The following is a 23,704-nucleotide window of genomic DNA, read 5'->3' as shown; positions in this document are numbered from 1 at the left end:
GTGACACAGTTCAAAACGCTGTATGCACTAAAAATATGTGATGGATAAAAAGAACAGAGCGACGGCAGCACGTGTGAGCGTGTGCGTGCATCTGAGCTCAGCGCACTCGTTTAGTGATAGGCGTGTGAGTCTCTGGAGTCCTGTTGTCATGGTAATGTTATCAGGGCATTGCTTCCTGGGCCGAAGGAACACCTGTCTACTTTTGAGCTGAGCTACACATGCACAAACACTGGCTTAGCCAGGGGCAGCCAGCGACTCCATTCATCTGTTCCTGTCTGGAAAGACTAAAAACATGAGGGATGGGTGTCTCTGCTAGACAGACTGGCCCTCAGCTGCTCTCTTTATTAAAGGGAATGTTCACCAAAAAAAAAACAATTTTCTGTCATTAATTACTTGTCTCAAATCAGTAAGACCTTCGGGCGTCTTCTAAACACATATTTCGATATTTCTGATGAAATCCAAGAGCTTTGTGACTCTGCACAGACAGCCACTCAAGTGAGTAAAGACATCGTTAAAACAGTCCATGCCACATCAGCGGTTCAAACATAATCTTATGAAGGTACGAGAATAAGTTTATGATTACTCTTCCGTGTCAATCTCTGCAGTGCTTTCCTTAAAAGTAATCTCGTAGCTCCATAACATTTGGATTGAACCAGCGATGTCACATGGACTATTTTACTGATGTCCATACTACCTTTCTGGGACTTCAATGTAGTTGAGTTGAGCTGCTGTCTATGGAGGGTCAAAGAGCTCTCGGATATCATCAAAAATATCTTAATTTGGGTTCAGAAGATAAAAAAGGTCTTAAGGGGTGGTCACACGGCACTTTTCGTTCCATTGACTTCCATTCATACGCATGCGAATGCGTCAGACCGGAAACGCAGGCTCAGGCGAAAAATTTCGCATTTCGCTGTGTTCGAAAGTTCACGTTTGGTTCACCTGCAAATTCGCATCACGTGAAGTCTTGTGACCAGTAGATGATCGATTCTGTGTGACCTCTCTGTACAGAAATAAAAAAATTAAGGAAGTGCTAATTTTAGCCATAGCGCAGCATCCTATTTTATATAAAACATATTTAAAAGATAATAAAAAAAGAAGCCGCATGGTTCGCAGTGTCAATGGAAACAGGAACAGATGGTACATTTGAATGAGGACACGTTCTATAATTTTTTATTGTTAAGTGTGTATATATTTATAGAGAGAGAGAGAGACAAAGAGTACAATATAATAAGATGCTTTCGTCGCTGTCGCAAAAAGACACAGTACAAGCACAGATTAATCCACTTTGTGATAACTGAGGGGAAACCGTTATATAACCGACGCTATGTTTATGTCTGTGTGAATGTAATGGAACAGTTTCTGAAACTGAAGATAACATCAAAGGATGATGTATAGATATGAAATATTTCAACAGCAAATGTTGAAAACAGTTTTTTATTTTAGGATCGTTTGATAAATATAAAGTTTAGAATAACAATTATAAAAGTAAAGAACAGCATTTTTCATAACATTATAAATGTCTTAACTTTAATGCATCTTGCCGAATTAAATTGTTAATTTACATTAAAAACATAAAATTGCACATGCATACTCTGGAGTAAACAAACAATAAAAAGATGGAAATAATTAACAGATGGAAAGGTGGTGTCAAAAAGACATTTTGTTTTTAATGAAAAGGTGGACTTTTTTTCATACAGCTTCTATATTAAAGACATGGGAAATAGTTTGGCACTAACCTGTGTTTGGTTGTGTCAATAGACCCAAACTTCATTAATGCTTAATTCACACTGAACAATTCTGATTTTGTTTTGCATGCCATGTTCATTATTGATGAAGCAAAATGTGCTGTTCAGACAGTGTCAGTGTTTGGTGTATCTGCATCAGTTGCTATAGTAATGATCTGAACATCAGCCCAATGCCAAACCACTTTCTCATACATCTGATAGTAGCTGTCAGTGCAACCCTCTACAGAGTCCTTGGCAACTGAATCGAAATTGGCTAGAAAATGTTTTACTTTACTCGCCTGATAATCACTTATATATATAATGTTTGTAAAATGGCACCTTTTTTTAAATAACTGAAAGTACATTCTTAGCATCAGTCTTAGTTTTATTTAATGATAGAACTTCAGTAATTAGAATTAAAACTTGATTAAACCATGTTTAAATGCATATTAGTCATTTTAACTGAACATTTTATCTGGACTGGTGGTGGTGCTTTTTTGGTCAATCTGTGTTTCTGTGAAAAAATAAAATGGGAGAAAAAAATACTGACAAGATAATAGTAATAATAGGAATTCTACTAATAAGAGCCATATAAAATGCGCTAAGGGTTAATGAGCTACTGGACTTATGAATATTAATCAGATTGTGTGTGTTCGCTCAAATGGATGTGCTGAAATCAAATCAGGGATGATAATAGGTGAGCACCAGCCAATGAGATTGTCATTTGTGCATTAGCTCCGCCCACTACCAAAGGAACGCCGTTACTTTGACAATACAACAAAGAATATCGTTTACATGTAATCCCAGCATACCTTCCTTAGAGTAGTACAGGATCTCCACCTTGCGCTCCTCTGACCCGAGAAGGGCCTGTGCCAGCTGTGCCATGGCGCCCTTCATAGTGCCTGGCCCCACCAGGAACTGACACATGCAGGACTGCTGCATGATCTCCGCCCGTGAGAAACCAAACATCTGGCAGAAGCCCTCATTGCAGTAGATGATCCCACAGTTCTTCATCTGGGCGTTGGCAATCAGGAATTTACGATCTGATCGGGTAAAGAATGAAGAGTTAAGAAAAATTTATAAAAAATTAGCATTTCCACCGTTACCATAGATATATATAAAATCCTGAATTGTTTTCCTAAAAAAACATCATTTATTTTCATATGAAAAAAGACAGACATGAACAATCTCGGAAGACATGGGGGTGAGTAAGTTATCAGGATATTTTTATACTGGAAGTGAACTAATCCTTTAACACAGTTTTTAAGGGGAATGTGGTCAAATGATTGGTCTATGGAGTAAGCCATCATATCAAATCAATATACATCCAGTACAAATCAAAAGTTTGGACACACTTTCTCATTCAGAGAGTTTTCTTTATTTTCATGACTATGAAAATTGTAGATTCACACTGAAGGCATCAAGGGCTATTTGAGCAAGAAGGAGAGTGATGGGGTGGTGCGCCAGATGACCTGGCCTCCACAGTCACTGGACCTGAACCCAATCGAGATGGTTTAGGGGTGAGCTGGACCGCAGACAGAAGGCAAAAGGGCCAACAAGTGCTAAGCATCTCTCGGGGAACTCCTTCAAGACTGTTGGAAGACCATTTCAGGTGACTACCTCTTGAAGCTCATCAAGAAAATGCCAAGAGTGTGAAAAGCAATAATCAAAGCAAAAGGTGGCTACTTTGAAGAACCTACAATATGACATATTTTCAGTTGTTTCACACTTTTTTGTTATGTATATAATTCCACATGTGTTAATTCATAGTTTTGATGCCTTCAGTGTGAATCAACAATTTTCATAGTCATGAAAATAAAGAAAACTCTTTGAATGAGTGTGTCCAAACTTTTGGTCTGTACTGTATATATATATTGTTTTAGTCAACAAATCATCTTATTATTATTTAAAACTTTGGTATTATTGTTGTTGTTGTTATTTATTAATAATAGGAAATGTATAACTACTAGTTTTCTACTCTGTCGAGCCATGCTCTCCTCAATATAGGCAAGGGGAAGTCGTGGCCTAGTGGTTAGAGAGTTTGACTTCAAACCTTAAGCTTGTGGGTTCAAGTCTTGGGCCGGCAATGCCATGACTTAGGTGCCCTTGAGCATCCTGCTCCCTGGGTGCCACAGCATTAATGGCTGCCCACTGTTGTGTGTGTGTGCACTTTGGATGGGTTAAATACAGAGCATGAATTCTGAGTATGGGTCATACTTGGCTGTATGTCATGTCACTCATAGTTGGTTTAAACCCACACTGATCAAAACTCTTATAAATGAATTTCATTAAAATCTTAATGAAGTGACTTTCAGACAGTTTTATGTAGTAACTGTTCCATTCTATTGGAACACATTCTATGGCTATTCTGTTTTATGTCTTTCTTTCTTTCCTTTCCTTCTCCTTCCTTTGCCTGTACGGTACTATACTCATTTTCTGTATTTATGACGACTGCTTAGATATAAACAGGAAATCTGCTGACAGCTGTGCTATTTTTGCAGCAATAGCTTCACACATCAGCTTCAACAGGTCAAGAGCAACACAGCTCGCTCTTAAGACGGTTATAGGTTCTGCTTCGAAGTGAAGAGAAAGCAAATGAAAAATCTGATATATTAAAGGGTGCAAACCTTCGAGGACACACAGTGCCTGCTTTTATCTCTGAATCACAATAATGTTTCTCCAGCTCTAAATGATGATTGTGTTTGGTGACAGGAACTTTAATGCCCCCAGCATCAAACTCATTATCGCCTTTTTACTTCAGGAACAGAACACAACTCACAGAGATGGTTGCCTAGCAGCCACAAAATGAAACTTAGCAGAGCCTTAACAGACAGAGAGGGAAGGGATGAGCAGCAGGCTCGCGTTCACACATCTATATGCACTGGCACTTATTTACAAGCATGTGTTCTTAAAAGATGAAGACACAGCAATAGCATTGAGAACTAATACATGCAGAGGAGGGACAAGATACTATGACAAATGATTAGCTGTGCAGTCTAAAGTTATGAAACTAAAGAACATAAAACTAGTTTCATTAAACAATGTCTCTTTACATATTTTTGAGAGTTCAAAGGTCTGCTACTATGATTTATGAATAGTGTACACAGGAACAAGGACAAAGCAACGGTCATGATTAGAAAGGCATATTGTAAGGACAACTAGGCCTACAGTTGTTGTTTGTTTTTAGTATTTATACGATTTTTTTCAATAAATATCTACAATATGTAAATGCAAAGTTAATTTTCCCGGGTAAAATCTGTTTGTTTCATGCAATGCAGATTAGAGGACCGCAAATTGTCACCATTAACACCACCAATTATGAAACATCATCCATGTGAGACTTTTTAAACAAAACACTAAAACTTCCTGTCACATATTTGTGATAATTAAATCTATAATAAAGTGGCAAATAAATAAAAAGCACTGGAGCAGTTTACTGTGGTTATGGTTAGCTCCTTACAGCCACTATAGTTAATAACTTGTGTAATCAATGAGACATTTAAAAACCCCTGCTAAAACCTGTATTTACAGTTGTTTGAAAGAAACTTTGATAACATAATCTTTGTTATTTGGAAGATCCCTCAAGGGTCATATAAAGCAGATATAAACCAGGCTCTGGGATTATTATGGAGTAAAACTAGATTTAGGGTAGGCCTAGTTATGGCAAGTTTACAGATTAAAGTTTATTGTGAGAGTAAAGGATAGGGTTCATGTGCACAACATTTATCTCACATCAAATACTTCTTCCTAACTTCTTAATAGAGAGCACAAAGGTTTGTGTACAGAATAAATGTGGTTAAGTAGTAGGCTATACACAGGTAATGAAAACTGATATTGTTTTTATTTATTTATTTATTTTAACATAAAATCTATGAAAATGGCTGAATGAACAAAGCAGCTGCACAGATACAAAAACACAAGCGTCGCACACATAGGCTACAGAGAAGAATGGAAAAAGAGAAAGACAGATAGTTGTTAGCCATTTTCCTTATTAGGGATACATTAGTTGTTCCATTGCATTTGCATAATCTAGATCAAATCAGCCGGGTGGGTCCGTTGATTTGCTCTCACCTGGTGATCAACTGCCATGCAAATCAAATCTCAGACTGTCAGGCTGCTGCACATTACCAATGGCCTCTCTCTGACAGTTTCGCACCGGTTTATCAATAAACAATATATTTAATATGTTATACAGTAGCATGTTCCCGGCCTATAAACGATGTTCCAAACCAAAGAATGAAAATAAAGTTCTGAAACTCACTTTGTCCGTCGAATTTCCTGATGATGGTGTCCAGATAGGTGTTCTGGAGCGCGACGTGTCCCCGGCGTACAGGCATTTTCACGCGTGGACAGGTTCAAGAGCCCTCTTATTCCGGGTTTCTCTCTTATTCAAGGACCGGCGAGCAAGACAAACGAACACAATCTAAAAGTCGAACGCATTGTGAAGGAAACAAGTGTTTTATAGACCAAGATTTAAACAAAAAATGACACGAGAACGCTAGTAGGATCCTCAAGAAAGTGAAAAGTCGCCGAGTTGAAATGCAAATGAAAAGAAAGAGCGTTTGAATGGACGCAAAAGTCTTGCGGTTTTGAGACTCGAAACTCTCGCGCCGTCAGATGAAATGATAACGCACTGACGTACTCACTGAAATCAGTCGTAACATATTCTGAAACAAAAATAGAAGAACAACCAAAGACGCCCGACACCTCAGAGGCAGCGTGCGGCTCGGCTGATGAAGCTCATTGTGGAGTAGGCTAATGGTACGTTGCGCGTTCACATGGGAGGCAGGGGACACAGCTGTCACTTTTGACAGAAGACAGATGCGCGCTCATGCTCTCTCTCTCTCTCTCTCTCTCTCTCTCTCTCTCTCTCTCTCTCTCTCGTTTATCGCTCTGAAAGGTATGTCATAGTGGGATACAGTCCACAAACGAGCACAACATTTCCACTAAACAGAAGTAGAGTAGGCAGCCTTTTATTGTCGTCGTAGCATTTATATTTAAGGTATTTTTAAGGTATTCAGAAACAATCATAAGGGTCAGTTTTTTTTTTTAAATCTGAAAGCTGAATAAAAAAGCTTTCAAATGACGTATGGTTTGTTAGGATAGGACAGTATTTGACTATTTAACTATTTGAAAATCTGGAATCTGAAAAAAAATTACCTTTAAATTTTTCCAAATTAAGTTCTTAGCCATGCATCAAAAATTACGTTTTAATATATTTACAGTAAGAAATGTACAATATGTCTTTATTGGAACATGATATTTACCAAATATTGTAGTGTTTTTTTGGCATAAAATAAAAATCAATAATTTTGAATCATACAATTATATTGTTGGCAATATTGCTACACGTCTACCTATGACTGGTTTTACATTTACATTACATTTACATTTATTCATTTAGCAGACGCTTTTATCCAAAGGTTTTGTAGTCCAGGGTTGCATATATACAGCCACTTTGAAAATATAAAGTTCTGCATTCTGTACACATTATGAGTGGTTTGAGATTCAAAATGATTGCATTCCATATATTTTCTGGTTAAAACTTTTTGTTTTATAAATAAAAAGGACCAAAATACACTTAAAAGCGTAAAAAAAAAGGTTCAGAGAGCTCTCAGATTTGATCAATAATAACTTAATTTGTGTTTTGAAGAAGAAGAAAGGTCTGAAGGGTTTGGAAAGACTTGTGAGGGTGAGTAATTAGTGACAGAATTGTCATTTTTGGGTCAACTATCCCTTTAAGAAATTGTGAAGGAAAACCATTCCAAAAAACTTACTGGCAATGATATAGGCACAATATCAAATGGGTCCAGTAAGTAGATATAGTGGAAAACATAAAGTGAGCCTTAAAGTGAGATAAAAGAAAATTCAAGAGGTTCAAAGATAAAATCCGAACAGATAACATTGCCAACACCTCCCATTTCTGGAAAGACAGCTAGGCCTATAAGTGGAAAGAATTCAAATAACATACAATACATAATTTACAATGGATTTCTATAGTTTATAGGTATCTTTATATTTATAGGTATCTTTATAACATAATTTGTCTCGTTTTACATTCTAAACAAGCCTGCATGCATAAACACAACATGGCAAGTAATTCCACCATAAAATAAATAAATTATGGTTCTCTTTCAATCCCGTGCACACACAAAGTTAAAGAAACATTAATGTGTTATTAATCAACATCACTCAATAGTTTTATATATGGCGATAGTGTATATATTTTTTCAAACACAATTTTTGGTCACTCATTTTTGTGCAATAAAATTAGTTGAGCTTTATGAGCTCACTGAAGTCATATGCACTATTTAATTACTTAGCTTGGCATATGAAGTATGATAGAAACACTGCAATATAAACACTCTTCATCAGCCTAAATAACAGCGTCATCTCTCTCTCTCTCTCTCTGTCACCTCTCTAGTGGTTGCAGTAAGATCTCAGAATGGAAAATCCCCCGTCCGTGTCTAACCAGATGAGAACACCACTACTGAAGTGTTTTATCCGTAACACATATTTCCAGTATCCCAAAACTGATTTCTTCCTAACCATATATATACACACTGGAGAGAGCAGACTTGGAGAAAAACATATGATCTCACACACTTTATTATCCAATGAAAAATCTGTTTGCTTGTAATAACAGGTGCATTTTGACTCACATGAATTATGTTTCATAATTATTGAAATCAAATACGTCCAGTAATATTCTTACCCTCTCACCTTTCACACAAAGCTCATTTAAGTGATACTCATTTTTAAGAGGAGATAAATGCTCCACTGCTGGCAACAGCAGTCTTAAGCTGTGTGTGAATGACCCCACAGAAATGTGGTGGAGAGGTTGTGAGAGGTCTGACACAATGTGGCTACGGAGATTGTAATGTGGTGGCACTGGTGGGTCAGATCCAGGTAAAATAGAAGGAGATGTTTGATTAGAGCCCAAAGAACCTCTGTGATATCTGTCCATAGCCTTCAGTGGTGCTGCTTTAACACTTCTTTAAAGTACATCAGTGAGGACAGCATGTAATTATGCCTCTCAGTTGCCCTTGTTCCAGAGTTGCCGTCCAAATGACTCATCCAATATGCCCCAATTTCTTCACATCGGACTCAACTTAAGCCAAGTTCTATCAACTCAATGCCCCCCTCTGTGAATGTCTAGCATTGCTGTGAAATGTTTTAGTGACCTCGAAGCTTGATGTTCTGAAATGACATTTTGTTTCATGAAATTTCAGCTGGAACAAAAACATTTTTTCTTCCATATTTCGCCAGGGACATGTTGTGGAAAGTCATTTCTCTCAGCATACTAGGTTTTCAATGTACACATGGGGTCTGAACCATTAAGTTCAGTTTCTGTCAATTTTTTTAGAACAGTGGTTTTCAAAGTGTGAGAATCCTCCCTTTTTACATTTCTGAGTTTGTAATGTGAGAGTAAATTATAGTAATATTAACTTCTAAAGAGGTATATAGGAGACTATATCAAATAGTATTATTTCATCTTAATTTGCTCTAACAATTGTGTTTCTACAACTTTCATAAATTCTCACTTCTGCCACTAAATGTGGAACATTACGTATATCATACTGCCCTTTTTAGACTATGAATGAGTGTGTGACTTCACACAGGTACCTAAGAAGATGTCGTTATGTACGTTATGAGAGTGAGAGATTTCACTTTTGTAAACCAGATTTCAGGGTGAGAATGTTCTTTTTTCTTTGAATTTCATTACACTTGCTCTACCTAGGAGGGATTCATTATCTTGATATCCAGGGCAAAGAAGCCTTATATAGGAGCGAACCTAGTTCTATAGTAACTTCTCTGCCCTGTCAACATACCCTGACAAAGTGTGTGTAATTCCCTCTAACCAAGCGTGGGATCCGCACCATATCAGTGACCCTGTCACACATACCTGTCACTCAAACCTTCTGCCCCCTTGACATGATTACATCACATGTGACAGGAGATCACTGTCACTTCCTATTTCGTTCAGTTTGAAGTCATTATTAGTCAGTCAGAATGCATCAGCTGCAATGCCTATGTGCTCGTGTTGAGAAGTCCTCTTTTATCCACCTTATTTTTGGCCATTTGTAACTTGAATGTGCTTCCTGTGATATCTGCTTTTGACTTATTTTAGCTATACAAAAACATTTATGTTTCTTCATTATTGTAAACTTCATTACTGTAACAGTGGTTTGTAGCACAAAAAGTTTTACTGCATTTTACTATTCTTTTAATTGTCATCCATCTAATCGGACATCTGTTACTTTCACAGAAAACAGCTTACTTCCAAATTGCAAAATAAAGTTGATAAGCTCATACAGTAAACAGAACACACACTACCAAATAAAATTATTTTTTTATTAGTATCAATATTCTAATAATTGAATATTCTATATGATTCAATATTCATTTTTAGTCACATTAGCCAAATTGCAGCTACATTTTGCATGCAAAAATGTCTACATTCAATAGTTTGGAGAAGGATGAGGGTCACAAAGAAGTCACTTTCAAACCAAGCAGCTTCCTGCTGGTCAGCGCAGTGAATTCATGTTGCAAACTTGAACATGAGCGCAATCTGCATGGGAAACTCCAGAACACACAAATTCCCAAATTACTGGAATTCGGCAAAATGTCATTGATTAATGAAAATTAAGACTGCACCTTAAGATACTAAGACACTAAATGAGTTCAGTGTTTTTTGTTGATTAAAATGTACTATTAATATGTTTTCTACAGGTCAATTAACAATCAACAAGCATTTTAAATCATTTTAACCTGGGTCCATATGATTTAGTTAGCTTCTGTGTAAAAACATTGTATTTGCGCGTTGAAAGAGAAAAAATGTGGGGTAAAATGTTCATATAGCACCTTCATTCCTTTAAAACCCTCAGAAAGACTTTTCTGTTAGAGTTTTCTTTCTGCCATACATTAACACTGACCATTTAGATTCAAAACCTTCCAATCCTGCTCTTCTTCATCTAGTAAGACTGCAATACATTGCATTCTCTACAGTTTGTGCTTGACAAAAAACTATATTCCCCGTGCACCCGCTCTGACCGCTAGCTACATCTTGTTCTACTTTCTACTTTCATTTGTCCAACCTTGATTCTTTATGGCACAATCGGCGATAAACTAGTCTAATATCATGTAAAGACTCGTTGCCACAAATAAAGACAGATAAAGAGAGAATCCCAGGGAGAGAAAGACATCAAAACGCAGTTGCTTCTTGCTTATAGTGGCTAATTTAACTGAATATAGTTCCCAGAAACTATATAGACTAGCAGAGAATAAGCAGGGCAAGAAATCAGGTTTAATCACAGCACCCAGAAGCATTAGTGATGAACTCTTCAGCTGCATCCAGTCCAGTGTCTGAGAGTGATTACGGCAGATCCTTTCTCTCCGTGGTGGACTCCTTAATGATCTTTGAAAGAAAGATTGCATAGGTTAGTTTTAGTCAAAACAAAAAAGAATGAATCAATTAAAAGATAAATAAATAAATCTATAATGCAGAGATGCCCAAGGCTATAGATGGTTAAGTATAAATCAGTTAATGACCTTTCATTCGGCCTGGCATGCCATAGACCTCTGGGAAAGCATATTTCTAATTGATCTTTTTTTTTTTGCATTGCATTGCATTGAAATCTATAGAATCTAAATGAAATTGGTTTGAAAAAATGATTACGCTTTACAAAATTTGCTAGCATTAGTTAACTGCGGTAGTTAAAGGGACAAATTTTGTCATTAATTACACACCCTCATGCCGTTCCAAACCCGTAAGACATTCGTTCATCTTCGGAACACAAATGAAGATATTTTTCGATGAAATCCGAGAGCTTTCTGACTCTGCATAGACAGCAACTGATACGTTCAAGGCCCAGAAAGGTAGTAAGGACATTATTAAAATAGTTCATGCCATCAGTGGTTCAACTGTAATTTTATGAAGCTACAAGAATACTTTTGGTGCCCAAAGAAAACAAAAATTCAGACTTTATTCAACAATCTTTTCTCTGTCAATCGATGTGCATTCACAAGAGTACACAGCACATCTATGGAGGATCAGAAAGCTTATGGATTTTATAAAAAATATCTTAATTGGTGTTCCAAAGATAAGCAAACGTCTTATGTGTTTTGAATGACATGAGGATAAGTAATTAATAACAGAACTTTCATTTTTGGGTGAACTATCCCTTTAACATAAACTCTCAAAAAATACTTTTAAACCATGTGTTAATCTTAGTTAATGTTAATTTCAACATATACAAATACAGTATTGAAAATGAATGTTATTATTAATATTATTTAATGGACTAACAGGAACTAGCAATGAATAGATTTTATTTAATATTTTTACTAAATACCATTAATGGGACCTTATTGTAAAGTGTTACTAAAATAATGCAGTTTGGGATGTAACTTTTGGCCCATGGTTTTCAATCAAGTTTGATTTTTGGGCACTTCTGCTTTAATGCAATTTAATTTAAATTAATGAAATAATAGATAATTTAATTATTTTGTGAGATAGTTGGAAAAGAAAATGTTGTCATCAGCTGATGACGAAGTAGATGTCTATTCATGTAAACTGGGTGTCAATTATTATTATTATTATTAATATAATTAGTATTATTATTATTAATATTATTTTATATATATATATATATATATATATATATATTTTTTATTTTTTTTTATTTTTTTTAAAGGTTGATGAAGAGCGCCTCCTAGTGTTTACCTCTCCATCACGAGTCTCAACGGTTCGCACAACTATGCTCCTCTTCACATGCGCCTCAGGAGTCAGCTTAGTGTCCAAGCTGGTGTCTAACAAAACACACACACACACACACACACACACAGAGAGAGAGAGAGAGAGAGAGAGAGAGAGAGAGAGAGGGATTATTAAATAGAGACATTTAATCCAAGCAGAAATCAACAACTGGATGAAGAATCACTCACCTCTAAACTGTAGGTTGGTGAAGTTCTGCACCGGAACAGTGATTCTAGAAGAGGTGGAAGATATTCAATTAATAATATCTGAACAAAAATACTCAAATTATTATGGTTGATGCCATTTCTCTCCTCTCACCTGCTTTCCTCTCCTTCGAGCAGCTTCCTGTAGGTGGCAATTTCAATATCCAGAGCCAGTTTGACATTGAGCAGATCCTGGTACTCCTGCAAGTGTCTGGCCATCTCCTCCTTCAGCATCTGGATCTCATCCTCCAGACGGGCCACAGTGTCCTGGTAACCGGCCGTCTCTATGGCAAAACGCTCCTCCATCTCTCGCAGCTGGCGCTCCAGGGACTCGTTCTTGAAGACAGAGTGAGACGCTTGAAATGGTTTTGAGAGGAGGATGACTTTGCTGTCAAGTACGGTAAATTTGCCGTGATTACATGTTTGGTGAATACTTACAGATCCACGAAGAGATTCCAGGTCACAGGTCAGGCCCTGAATCTGCCGACGATACTCGTTGGCCTCCTGCTTAGCTTGTCTCAGAGCCTCTGCGTTACGGCCGGCTGCATCAGTCAGATCAGCAAACTAATTATTAAAAAATATGTTATTATATTATATTACAAATACAATTTTGCACTTCAAATCTTCTAATAGAGGAAATCCACTAAAGAGAATGCATGTGTGTGTGTGTGTGTTTCTGTAACCTTCGAGCGATACCACTCCTCAGTCTCCTGCATATTGGAGGTGGCCATGGCCTCAAACTGAGCTCTGATCTCCTTCAGGGCAGTGGTTAGGTCTGGCTTAGACACATCCAGATCCACATGAACCTGCTGGGCGATCAGTTGCTCCTGCAGCTGCCTCATCTCCTACAGCGAACAAGGAAGAAGGGTGAACGAGAGAGAGAGGTTTACAGGTGAATATAATGGTGTCTGATTTAATCTGATCGAATGGTCAGGTTAAATGAACAGATTTGATGCCAGTTGGAGTAAAATGAAAGGAGACATGGATGAGGTGAACAGATGGAGGTAGTATGGAGAGAGTGGGAGGGAGAGCACACCTCCTCATGGACCTTCCTCAGGAAACTGATCTCATCCTGCAGAGCATCAATCTTCCTCTCCAGCTGTACGCGGTTCAGAGCTGCTTCATCCACATCCTGGAATCAAAAGTGAAATTCATGACAGCGGTATGAGAACTTATTCATGATCCATGAATGAGACGGGAATGGAGTGCTCCTCACTTGTCTGAAGGTGTTGAGGTTGTTTTCTGCTTCTTGCCGTAGGGCATTTTCTTCTTGAAGTCTGGAGGACAGATAAGAAAACATTTCTAAAAAGAAGGATTCAACCCTGATTTTCTAGTAGTCCACATATTCAAGATTTGTGGGACCCAAACAACTCCCAAAGTATTTCCCCTCTTGAAAATGTATTTAGGAAGTCATAATCCTTTGTGTGTGTGTGTTTTGTTTTGAAGCATTCGTAACACACACACACACACACACACACACACACACACACACATATACACACATATATATATATATACACACACACAAACACTGTTTGTATTACTTTTTGATAGAAATGTATATTATTTTATATTCTGCAAGGATGTTAAATTTATCAAAAGTGTCGGTAAAAACTTTTATATTATTGAGTTGCAAAAAGAGGAACATTTCCAGTAAATTATTTCAGAAACATTTCAGAAATTTTGGAAACGCTCCAGGAAGTGTCTGGAAATTTACCAGAAATGATCCACCCCTTTGCAACCCTATTTCTGAAGGATCATGTGACACTGAAGACTGCAGTAATGATGCTGAACATTCTTTTTTAATGCTGAATACTTTTTCATCACAGGAATACATTACATTAAATGTATTAACATGTTATTATCATTTAACATCGGTATTTCAGTATTTTTACTTTTATAATTTTTGATTGAATAACTGCAGCATTAGAGACTGCATTATAAAAGTATTTATATCATACATATACATATTTATATTTATACAGGTAGGACATGTCTATAGTGGTTATAGTCCTGATACCCCATAATCCCCATAATTTCAAAATACATGATCTGTGAATTTCCCATCCCCTTAAAGTGTATCATAAATAGTAATTTATGATAAATTGGGTTTGACAGTCATAATGAAAGGCTCACAGTGGAGGTGACCCATGATATTGAGATAAGACCTGCATCAGGGATCTGGATAGGGTTCAGTGGACCCTCAAACACACACAACACAAACACACACAACACACACACACACACACTGCAGCTACTGCTCTTTGCCACGGTGTGGAGTAGATGCACTGCCTTTCATTCACACCCTTCTAAACTGAGAAACTACACCTAATAGACAATATCAGCCATTCAAAACAAACAGTGTCTAGTTTGAGCCTGCAAATGTACATCAAAAATAATAACTTTGAATTTGGATTCACAGCTTAGTCCTAATGCAACTCTACTTTTTATTACTGACTTGGCTTTCATGGCTTCTATTTCACAAAATATTAATAATGTTTCAACAGGTAATGAAAGTGTAATGATACCAAATAAAAAGATGCATTTTCCCGCAGTTTTGTTTGAAGAGACTCTTATAAATGTTTTTGCTTTGTATCTTTTTAATACAATTTGCTCTCTGAATGATCTGGTATGGGAAACACGGCAGTTGCTACTGATTCCAGTCAATGTAAAGGTATGCAGGTTCGGAATTAGGCTAAAATTGTGGTTCTTCTCTAACAAAAGGACATCTGAACTGGGAGGGTTCAGCCTTTGTGGAAGCTGTACACTGAGGTATTGTGCCCCTCCCTGCCCCCATAACCCTCCGAGAATCAAAAGAGAGGCAGCATGGGATCAAGTGAGAGTAAGAATAGGGGAGCCTCTCATTGAAAACAGAGTTGGGGTGCTATGAATTCACATAGTAACACTGAAGTTGTAGCAATAGTACTGATGTGGAAAAATGCCAGAGGTGTTGCAGTTCTTAAGAGGTTCTTACCCATATAAAAACTGTTCTTAAGGGGCAGGAAGGCATACCTTTAGTGTGACATTAATCTCCTGTTGCTCTTAGCATTGTTCTTATTGGTGTGTTCTGGAATGTATAAGATACTTCGCCTCCAGCCAGGCACATCCTACACAAGTCCACACTTTTGTACGCTGTATTTCACTTTGACACGTTGTTTATAGTGATTCTAACTTTGTGTTGCCAGTTGTCATGACACCAATAAACCAAGATGGTTTTGGTTTCTCACTGGGTTCCTTTTCATTTTTGAAAGTGAACTGATAAATTATCTCATTGGCTTGAATGCAGTGCAAGTCACTTTAAATAGACATGTCTGCCAATTCTATAAATGTAAATGTAAAGTCAGCAGAAGTTACTTTATAGGTCAAAGTTTATACAGTTTTGAATTAAACAGAAACATTTAGTTGACTATATTAAATCACATCGTCTTGCTCTATATATTCTTCTTATGCAGACTAAAATAAAAACAAAAATTGCAAAAACTATATGCAAAACAAATTCAATGCATTTGTACCATGTTTATAAATTCACAAATATTTAATCAACTTAGTTATAAAATAGACCTATATTACTTTATCTTAATTTTTTCATCTTATATTCTATCCTTATAATTAAAAAATATCTGCGAGATACGTTCAAAACTTTTTGTGAAAAATATAAATCTATAATCTTTCATTCTACAATTTTTATATTATATATTATATAACCTTTGAAGTGCCGCGAACCTGAACACTAGTCTGAAACATGTTTTAGACAAAAAGATGCAAGATTCAATTTTATTATTATATTATATTATATTATATTATATTATATTATATTATATTATATTATATTATATTATATTATATTATATTATATTATATTATATTATATTATATTATATTATATTATATTATATTATATTATATTATGCTTTTTAATGAATTATTTATTTAGTAATTTAATTAATTTAAAATTTCATTTCCACCTGGCTCAAAACTCTGGGAGGGCACTTTAAAGTGGCACACAGATCTGTCCTTACCTCTGTTTAAGAGTGGCCAGGTCTGAGGCCAGGTTGTCTCTTTCTATCTCCAGTCTGGCTTTACCAGCGTTGAGGCCGTCCACCTGCCTGCGGAGCTCCCTCAGCTCCTCCTGGTAGATGTCCCCCAGACGGCTGGGCTCCTTCCCCCTCAGCTGGTTCAGTTCTGCCACCAGCATCTTGTTCTGCTGCTCCAGGAAGCGCACTTTCTCGATGTAGCTGGCGAAGCGGTCGTTCAGCCCCATCATCTCCACCTTCTCATTGGTGCGCGTCTCCCGGTACTGGGCCTTCAGCAGGGAGTCCGCAGAGAAGTCCAGCCGCTCCCCGCCCAGAGACAGGCGCGAGGTGGACAGGGTGATGGGGCTGGAGGTCAGGTGCCGCGGGCTGCTGTGGAGGGACAGGCGGCCTGTGCTGTGGCGGCTGGTGACCCCCACGGACGGGGAGCCGCCCGAAGTCCCGAAACGCTTTCGGTAGGATGAGAAAGCTCGCTGGGGCTCCATGCCAGAGGAAAATGAGATCTAGTGTGGGTGAACTTTGGGTTTTTATAGAGAAGGCGGGGGAGAGAGAGGGGGTCCAATGGGGAGGGCAAAGGCCAGGGGGTGTGTATGTGAGCCCAGAATTGTTTGTGCTTGTCCACCAGTCTCCTGACTGCCTCTTTTCACTCTATTCTGTCTGAGTCTCTGGTGTGGGGTGCACACAGTCAGTCAGAGAAAATCCTATTCATGCCACTGCTGGATCACATACACACAGAGACAGACTGTAATGGCACTGATATCTGACAGACCTGTCTCACCCCATGAAAAAGTGCTGCTTTCTACCTTTTTAAAGTTAATTTGGAGTTCCTCTGCTACTTGGTCAGAGTTTTTCCTGTCGTTCCAAGAGGGATTTTAATGATGTGAGGGAACAGTGGGGTGATTACGTAACTCTTCGTTATAAAAGGAGTCTGCTGCTCTCTTTTGTGCTGATCTGGGAACATCACACATGCTTTTCAGCACCACTGATTCATATCTGTTTACCAGAAAAATCAAGTAACCAGAGGATCGGACTCATTTATCTTTATACAACTTACTCTGGTTAACTACTAAAGGAATAGTTCACTCGAAATGAATTTGAAGTCATCATTTAATCAACCTTTTAAGTCATCATTACATCAACCTTGATGTCACAAAAAAGTAGATAGTTTGAAAAATGCCAGAATTGCTCAAAAAAATAAAAGCACTCAAAGTCAGTGTCGTTTTGTTAAATACAACTATTAAAAATCATTCTTGTAAATTGAAATAAGATTATAAAATATTTTATTATATAATATATATATATATATATAATATTATATAATATATATATATATATATATATATATATATATATATATATATATATATATATATATATATATATATTTAAATATCTATACAAATGTTTAAGTAAAACTGAAATAAAAATGAATTTAATCTAAATAGAACAATTTAAGAATTTTAGAAATTTAAGCTAAAAAAGGATAAATTACATAAAATGACTAAAGCTAACAAAAGCCATTTCAAATGATTAACAAATAATATAAATAATACTAAAATAACCCTGGTCAAAGCATCATGAAAGCAGACAATATGTCTCATCTGCTGTATTCCAAGTCGTCATTCAATGATTGAAATCTGAGTCAGTATTTACTGAAAATCTTGCCTTAAAAAGATGATTTGACAGATTTTATTTGAAATGATATACTGTATGGAAGTGTAGCGCAGATGGCGCAGTGTTTACTAATAAATTTATAAAATGAGTATAATTATATTATAGTTATACTACATACTGCTGAAGTGCAAGAGATAAAGGACAGCTGGTTTTGATAAATGGTTTGGCTCACGCCCCGGCAGCAGTCCACAAAGTAGCAGAGGAGTCGATCAAGGCCAGAGAGACACTGGGGCACTAGACTTACAGCCAGACAGAAAACAACACACCCACCAGTCAGATCTGTAGCAGACGAACAGCAGACTGCAGGATTGTGATTGTGACGCTCAGATCCAGTGTGAATGCAGGCTGAGTAGGAAAAGTGGGGAAGATATTAGAAGTTAATTTATGGGGGATAAATTCAACATATAAGAATGGGGTAAGATGTGTCAGTGGTTCAACTGTGCCACTCAGTAACTTATGATACTGTCAACCTTTGTCATGTGAATGTATATTTAGAAAGCATTATATTATTATATCTAGCATGTTTTTTTGTATACTATATTACAAAAGTCAGTATCAGTATGATTTTTTAATTTCTGAAATGAGGCCCTTATACTCACTCTAATGCTAAGAATGCATTAATTTGATTTAAAATACAGTAAATAGTATTACTGAGAAGTATTATTACAAGTATATTACATATATATATATATATATATATATATATATATACATATATATATATATATATAACAACTGTGAAGACAGAGAAAATGTCATATTTGCCAGTAACATTAATAGCTGGAATGTAGAAATATAATAATCATTTTTTCCTCATTTTTGCCTTTAGTTCAATAGCAAGCCAAACCTGTTTCCTTTCAACATTTCTGAACATGTGAAAAAAAAAAAAAAACATTAATCAATGTGAATTGTAGTGCCATTTGTAGAAGTATAGCAGATACAAATATCATTGATGATGGATTGGAAATATTTTCTCCTCAAGCTAAAGCAGAAATTCATAAAACATGTTGATTGTTTAAAAGGTATGTTTTTCTACAGGGCTTCAGACTCATACATTCTGTAATTTTGCCCCAGGAAAAAAAAAAACGAAACAAAACTATACATACAGTGCGTGGCACATAGCTGCCTCATCTGACACGTCCTGAATCTGCCCTCATCTGAAAAAAAAACATCTAGAGAATATTTGATTTTGCAGAACAAAAAACACCCCTGGCCAGTTTCTTGTGTCTCTCTATTGCTGGAGGCAATAAACTGCTGCATATGGCAGATATTTGATTATTTTAGAGGACTTTGTTTTTCAACAGTTTGTCTTTTTCATAAAAAATACTTACTTAAAACTTGAATATGAAAAATTGGTGATTGAGGCACCAGATATTTAATATTATTTCTAAGCAATAACAACAATTTGGCCCCAAGTTATTTCATTATTCCAGCCTGAACTGCGACATACCCATCATGCCAAACTCTCAACATAACCTGTTGCACTTTAGCAAGCAGAATAATGTATATAAGCGGTGATACTCCTGCAGTTTTCCAGACTCTCACTAACACGCTGTGTATCGTTGCTTCAAAAGAAGTTTGCTCAAGCTGAAACCATGAAGGCTCTGGTCTGCGTTCTTGTCCTGATGCTGGTGTGCAGCACTACTGGTGAGTTAACATCTCGAACTGCTGAATATCAGATTTACACTACTGATGACTGGACTGGAATTCAGAACTACGAGGAGAGAACTAGGGATGTTAATGTTGCCTGAAATGACCGTGCTAAACATAATTGTACCGAAAAAGTTAGAAAACCTCAACAGTAGCATGCATGTGTCAGGGTAGCTCATGATTTGTTTGTGGTCGTTCCCTGCGCAGTGCACTCCCTCCAGTGCTTCACCTGTGTGGGCGACGACTGCAAGGTCAGAACCCAATGCCCCCCATCTGCCAACTTCTGCAGGACCGAGGCCACCGGTACGTGCCGAGACATGCAAAACTACAGCTCTGTGCCTCTTTAAAACAAGCCAGGCTTGTTCAGATGCAGATACAGAGGCAGATAGATTTTAGCTTAAAAAAAAAATGTCCGAAAATAGTTTAATTTAAAAAGTCAAGTTATCTAAAAATTATTATTAAATATTGTTACATATTATATTAAATAGTATTTATTATGATTGAGTCACCTTGGTTTCATTAGATTATAGTGTATTTTAATTGTATATACCCTTTTTTAGTGTGTGTGTGTGTGTGTTTCTATACATATAATTACATACCCACATAAATGATGTATTTAAACTTTGAATGTCTTTTTGCAGCACAGTCATTGTCCCGCACATGTGAGGAGTCCTGCACTCCTGAGGAGAACGTCCACTGCTGCGATCAAGACTTGTGCGGCTGAACCTCTCTGTCCCGTCTACAAATAGCCTTGTTATGCATGAAGAATCATTTTGCTCACCAAATTTAAAATGTAAACACTAATCAGTATATAAAGAAAATCTAAGTAAGGGCACTTACAAAACTCAATAAAAAAAATATCAATAAATATTTGTCTGCATGAATGATTTCCACTTAATGTGTTGCTTATTCTCTTTTCTTTTTTAGAAAAAATAAACTCCTGATTTGCTGCTTATTAATAGTTACACCAGTTCTTTACTGGCATCGGTGCTTCTGTGAAGGACCTTGATCATCATGGAACCTTTCAAACACAGAAAGGGTTCTTTAGATTTATTTTAATGTTCTTCAAAATGGTTCTTTTAGGAACTGTTCACTGAAAGGTTCTTTTGGGAACCAAAAATGGCTCTTCTGTGGCATCACTGCAAAAACACCCTTTTGAAACCTTCATTTTTAAGAGTGTAGTAATAAGGGAGTTGATAAGTTTAGGTTTAATATCGGTTTAAGGGTTCTAAAATTTGACCATGCAGAATAAAGCCTTAATATGTCCTTTATAAGTATTAATAAACAGCCAATATGCTAGTTATATGAATGCTAACAAGGATCTAGTTTAACTGTGAGAGTTGGTCCCTAAAGTGTGCAAAAAAAAAAAATTATATATATTATATATATATATATATATATATATATATATATATATATATATATATATATATATATATATATTATATATATATATAGTGACCCTGGACAAAAAATAAATAAATAAATAAATAGAGTTATACATCATCTAAAAGCTGTATAAAAAGCTTTCCATTGGTTTTATGATCAGACCATTTTTGGCCGAGGTACAACTATTTGAAAATCTGGAATCTGAGGGTGCAAAAAAAATCATCAAATATTGAGATAATCACAGTTGTCTCAATGAAGTTCTTAGCAATGCATATTAGTAATCAAAAATTAAGTTTTGATATATTTACAGTAGGAAATGTACAAAATATCTTAATGCAAAATGTTTTTTTATTAATATTCTAATGAGTTTTGACATAAAAGATAAATCTATATTTTGACCCATACAATGTATTGTTGGATATCTCTACAAATATAACCGTGCAATGTTTTGTGCTCCAGGGTCACATATCAGAAAGATTCAGACTAGAAGTCTGAATAAAAGTTCTGATAATAACTGTGAACAAACTAGGCATCAGATAAAACTCTCACTTAAAAGACCATGTTGGGTGGTTAGACTTGACAGGGCGGCTAGAATACAAATGAGCCTTTTATCGCACCATGTTTCAAAGAGTGCTTCCACTGTAAGGCCAACTGTAATTTATGCTGTTCAGTGTGTTTAGTGTCAGGACTAACATGGAGGGCCGCTGGCATTACGATCCGCTAATAAATATCTGCAGCGGTGACTGTGGTTGCCTCAGCCCCGGTCACTGGGGCAATGTCTGTCAGAGACCAAACATTCAAGAGCCGTGAAAAGTTCAAAGAGGAAAGTATGTTAGTGTATGAGAAGCTTTTCCATAGAGATGTCCAGTTGTTCTCTCCTCAAATCTTCCTCATTTTTTTGAGTTAGCCAGTCTCGTCTGTTTATTGGCGCGCTTGGTTTCGCTCTCTCAGCTGATTCATGTCTCCAGTGTAACGAGGCAGGAGTGAACAGCAGAATCCTAATGCTGTTTCCCCCGACTGATCATCAGCCAAGACAAAGCCACAACCAGACTCGGAGACTGCACTAATCTGCCAAACTCCGGTTGTGAGTGTTTACGCTTGTTTATGTGTGTGCGTGTTGACTGAGAATCTTACTGTGTGTAATAGAATCTGAGGAATACAAATTTAAATGATGTGGCAATCATGGCTAACACAACAACTAGCAAGTCCAGGACGTAAGCAAATTTAGCCAAAAAATCCAACCAGGTGCTCTGCTTAGAAGCTGACAAGAGACATTTGTTGTGCTTGAAACACAAATGCTTTGTGCAGAAAAAGTTCTTAACCCCAACTAAATTAGAGGGATATTTCACCCAGACAGGAATCATTCACTTACCCTTATGTTGTTTCAAAGCTGTAAGTTTCTTTCTCATGTTCAACATACTCTAAGATATTTTCAAGAATGCTGGTAATAAAACAGTTGATGGTCCCCATTGGCTTCCATAGGATTTCTTCCCCTGCTATGGAAGTCATTGGGGACAACGGTTTGTTCAAAATATCTTCTTCTGTGTTTTGATGAAGATTTTTTTTTTGGGGGGGGGGGGGGGGGGGGGTCAACTATTCCTTTAATATTAAAACAAAAACTAAATGAAAACATTTTCATTAAATAAAAATGTGTTTGGAAAAAACGAAAGAGAATTTGTATAATAAAACGCATGACGACAAAATAAACAAAACAAAAATCTAATACATAATAAATAAATAAAAATTTATAACTTTATAACTTAATAAAAATACAGTTTGTTTTCGTATTGTATTTGTCTATAGCATGTGCTCATTACACATGAAAATGTTGGTAGATTTGAGATATCGAGCCCTGAAAATGGTTTAAATGTTATCAGCCCTAAAATACTAAATCTAAAATCAAAAACTAAATATATTGGAAAACTGGGTAACACTAGCTACCATTTTATACGGTGACTATTGAACTCTATTAAAACTTAGCTACTAAAAGGACAAATTAAAAATGAAATAAAATTAAAAACAAAAACAAAAAAATGACGATTTACCTGCTGAATTATACATTACATTAAAAATATTATGCATGTAATATCTCTGGTATTTTGTAATAAAAATAAAAAGTTTTACTCAAATTGTTTATGTATGGTTAATCTTGATGAAAAAACTGATGAAGAAGTACAAAGAACAAACCTGTCATTCTAATCAAACCATTATGTGTCTATGCCGGCAGCATTAGTGTGCCACAAATACAAGTTTATCCCATGAAGTCAAAAGAAA

At 36.4% G+C, this 23,704-nt stretch overlaps 2 protein-coding genes across 2 annotated transcripts in view; both read right to left on the bottom strand.

Annotated features, from left to right (window-relative positions):
• The window catches only part of LOC113047229 (potassium voltage-gated channel subfamily H member 6-like), a 41,100-nt gene extending 34,543 nt beyond the window's left edge, over positions 1 to 6,557 (bottom strand). Inside the window, exons 1-2 of the mRNA XM_026208566.1 lie at positions 5,986 to 6,557; positions 2,537 to 2,767 (exon numbers count right to left, since the gene is read on the bottom strand). Of these exons, the coding sequence (XP_026064351.1) occupies positions 2,537 to 2,767; positions 5,986 to 6,061 (307 nt within the window). The 5' untranslated portion in view covers positions 6,062 to 6,557. The remainder of the gene's footprint in view (positions 1 to 2,536; positions 2,768 to 5,985) is intronic.
• A 3,508-nt stretch (positions 6,558 to 10,065) lies between these two features.
• On the bottom strand, positions 10,066 to 17,227 carry LOC113047228 (glial fibrillary acidic protein). Its single transcript, XM_026208565.1, has 9 exons — positions 16,706 to 17,227; positions 13,903 to 13,963; positions 13,723 to 13,818; positions 13,370 to 13,531; positions 13,125 to 13,250; positions 12,802 to 13,022; positions 12,672 to 12,715; positions 12,451 to 12,536; positions 10,066 to 11,142 (listed from the first exon to the last, which is right to left on the bottom strand). The coding sequence occupies exons 1-9, from the start codon at positions 17,200 to 17,202 to the stop codon at positions 11,101 to 11,103; spliced, it is 1,335 nt and encodes a 444-aa protein (XP_026064350.1). The 5' UTR covers positions 17,203 to 17,227; the 3' UTR covers positions 10,066 to 11,100.
• Between the last annotated feature and the right edge of the window lie 6,477 nt (positions 17,228 to 23,704).

Source organism: Carassius auratus, chromosome 28 (genome assembly GCF_003368295.1).
Source record: "Carassius auratus strain Wakin chromosome 28, ASM336829v1, whole genome shotgun sequence".
NCBI classification, from domain to species: Eukaryota; Metazoa; Chordata; class Actinopteri; order Cypriniformes; family Cyprinidae; genus Carassius; species Carassius auratus.
The sequence above is the reverse complement of the archived record's forward strand: the minus strand, read 5'-3'. Positions and strand labels throughout refer to the sequence as shown.

Coding starts and splice junctions, on each gene's coding strand:
- LOC113047228 (XM_026208565.1), bottom strand. CDS start 17,202: ATGGAGCCCCAGCGAGCTTTCTCATCCTACCGAAAGCGTTTCGGGACT. Junction 13,964..16,705: donor CTGGCCACTCTTAAACAGAG/GTAAGGACAGAT, acceptor TCTGTCCTCCAG/ACTTCAAGAAGAAAATGCCC. Junction 13,532..13,722: donor TGAGGAAGGTCCATGAGGAG/GTGTGCTCTCCC, acceptor TGTTCGCTGTAG/GAGATGAGGCAGCTGCAGGA.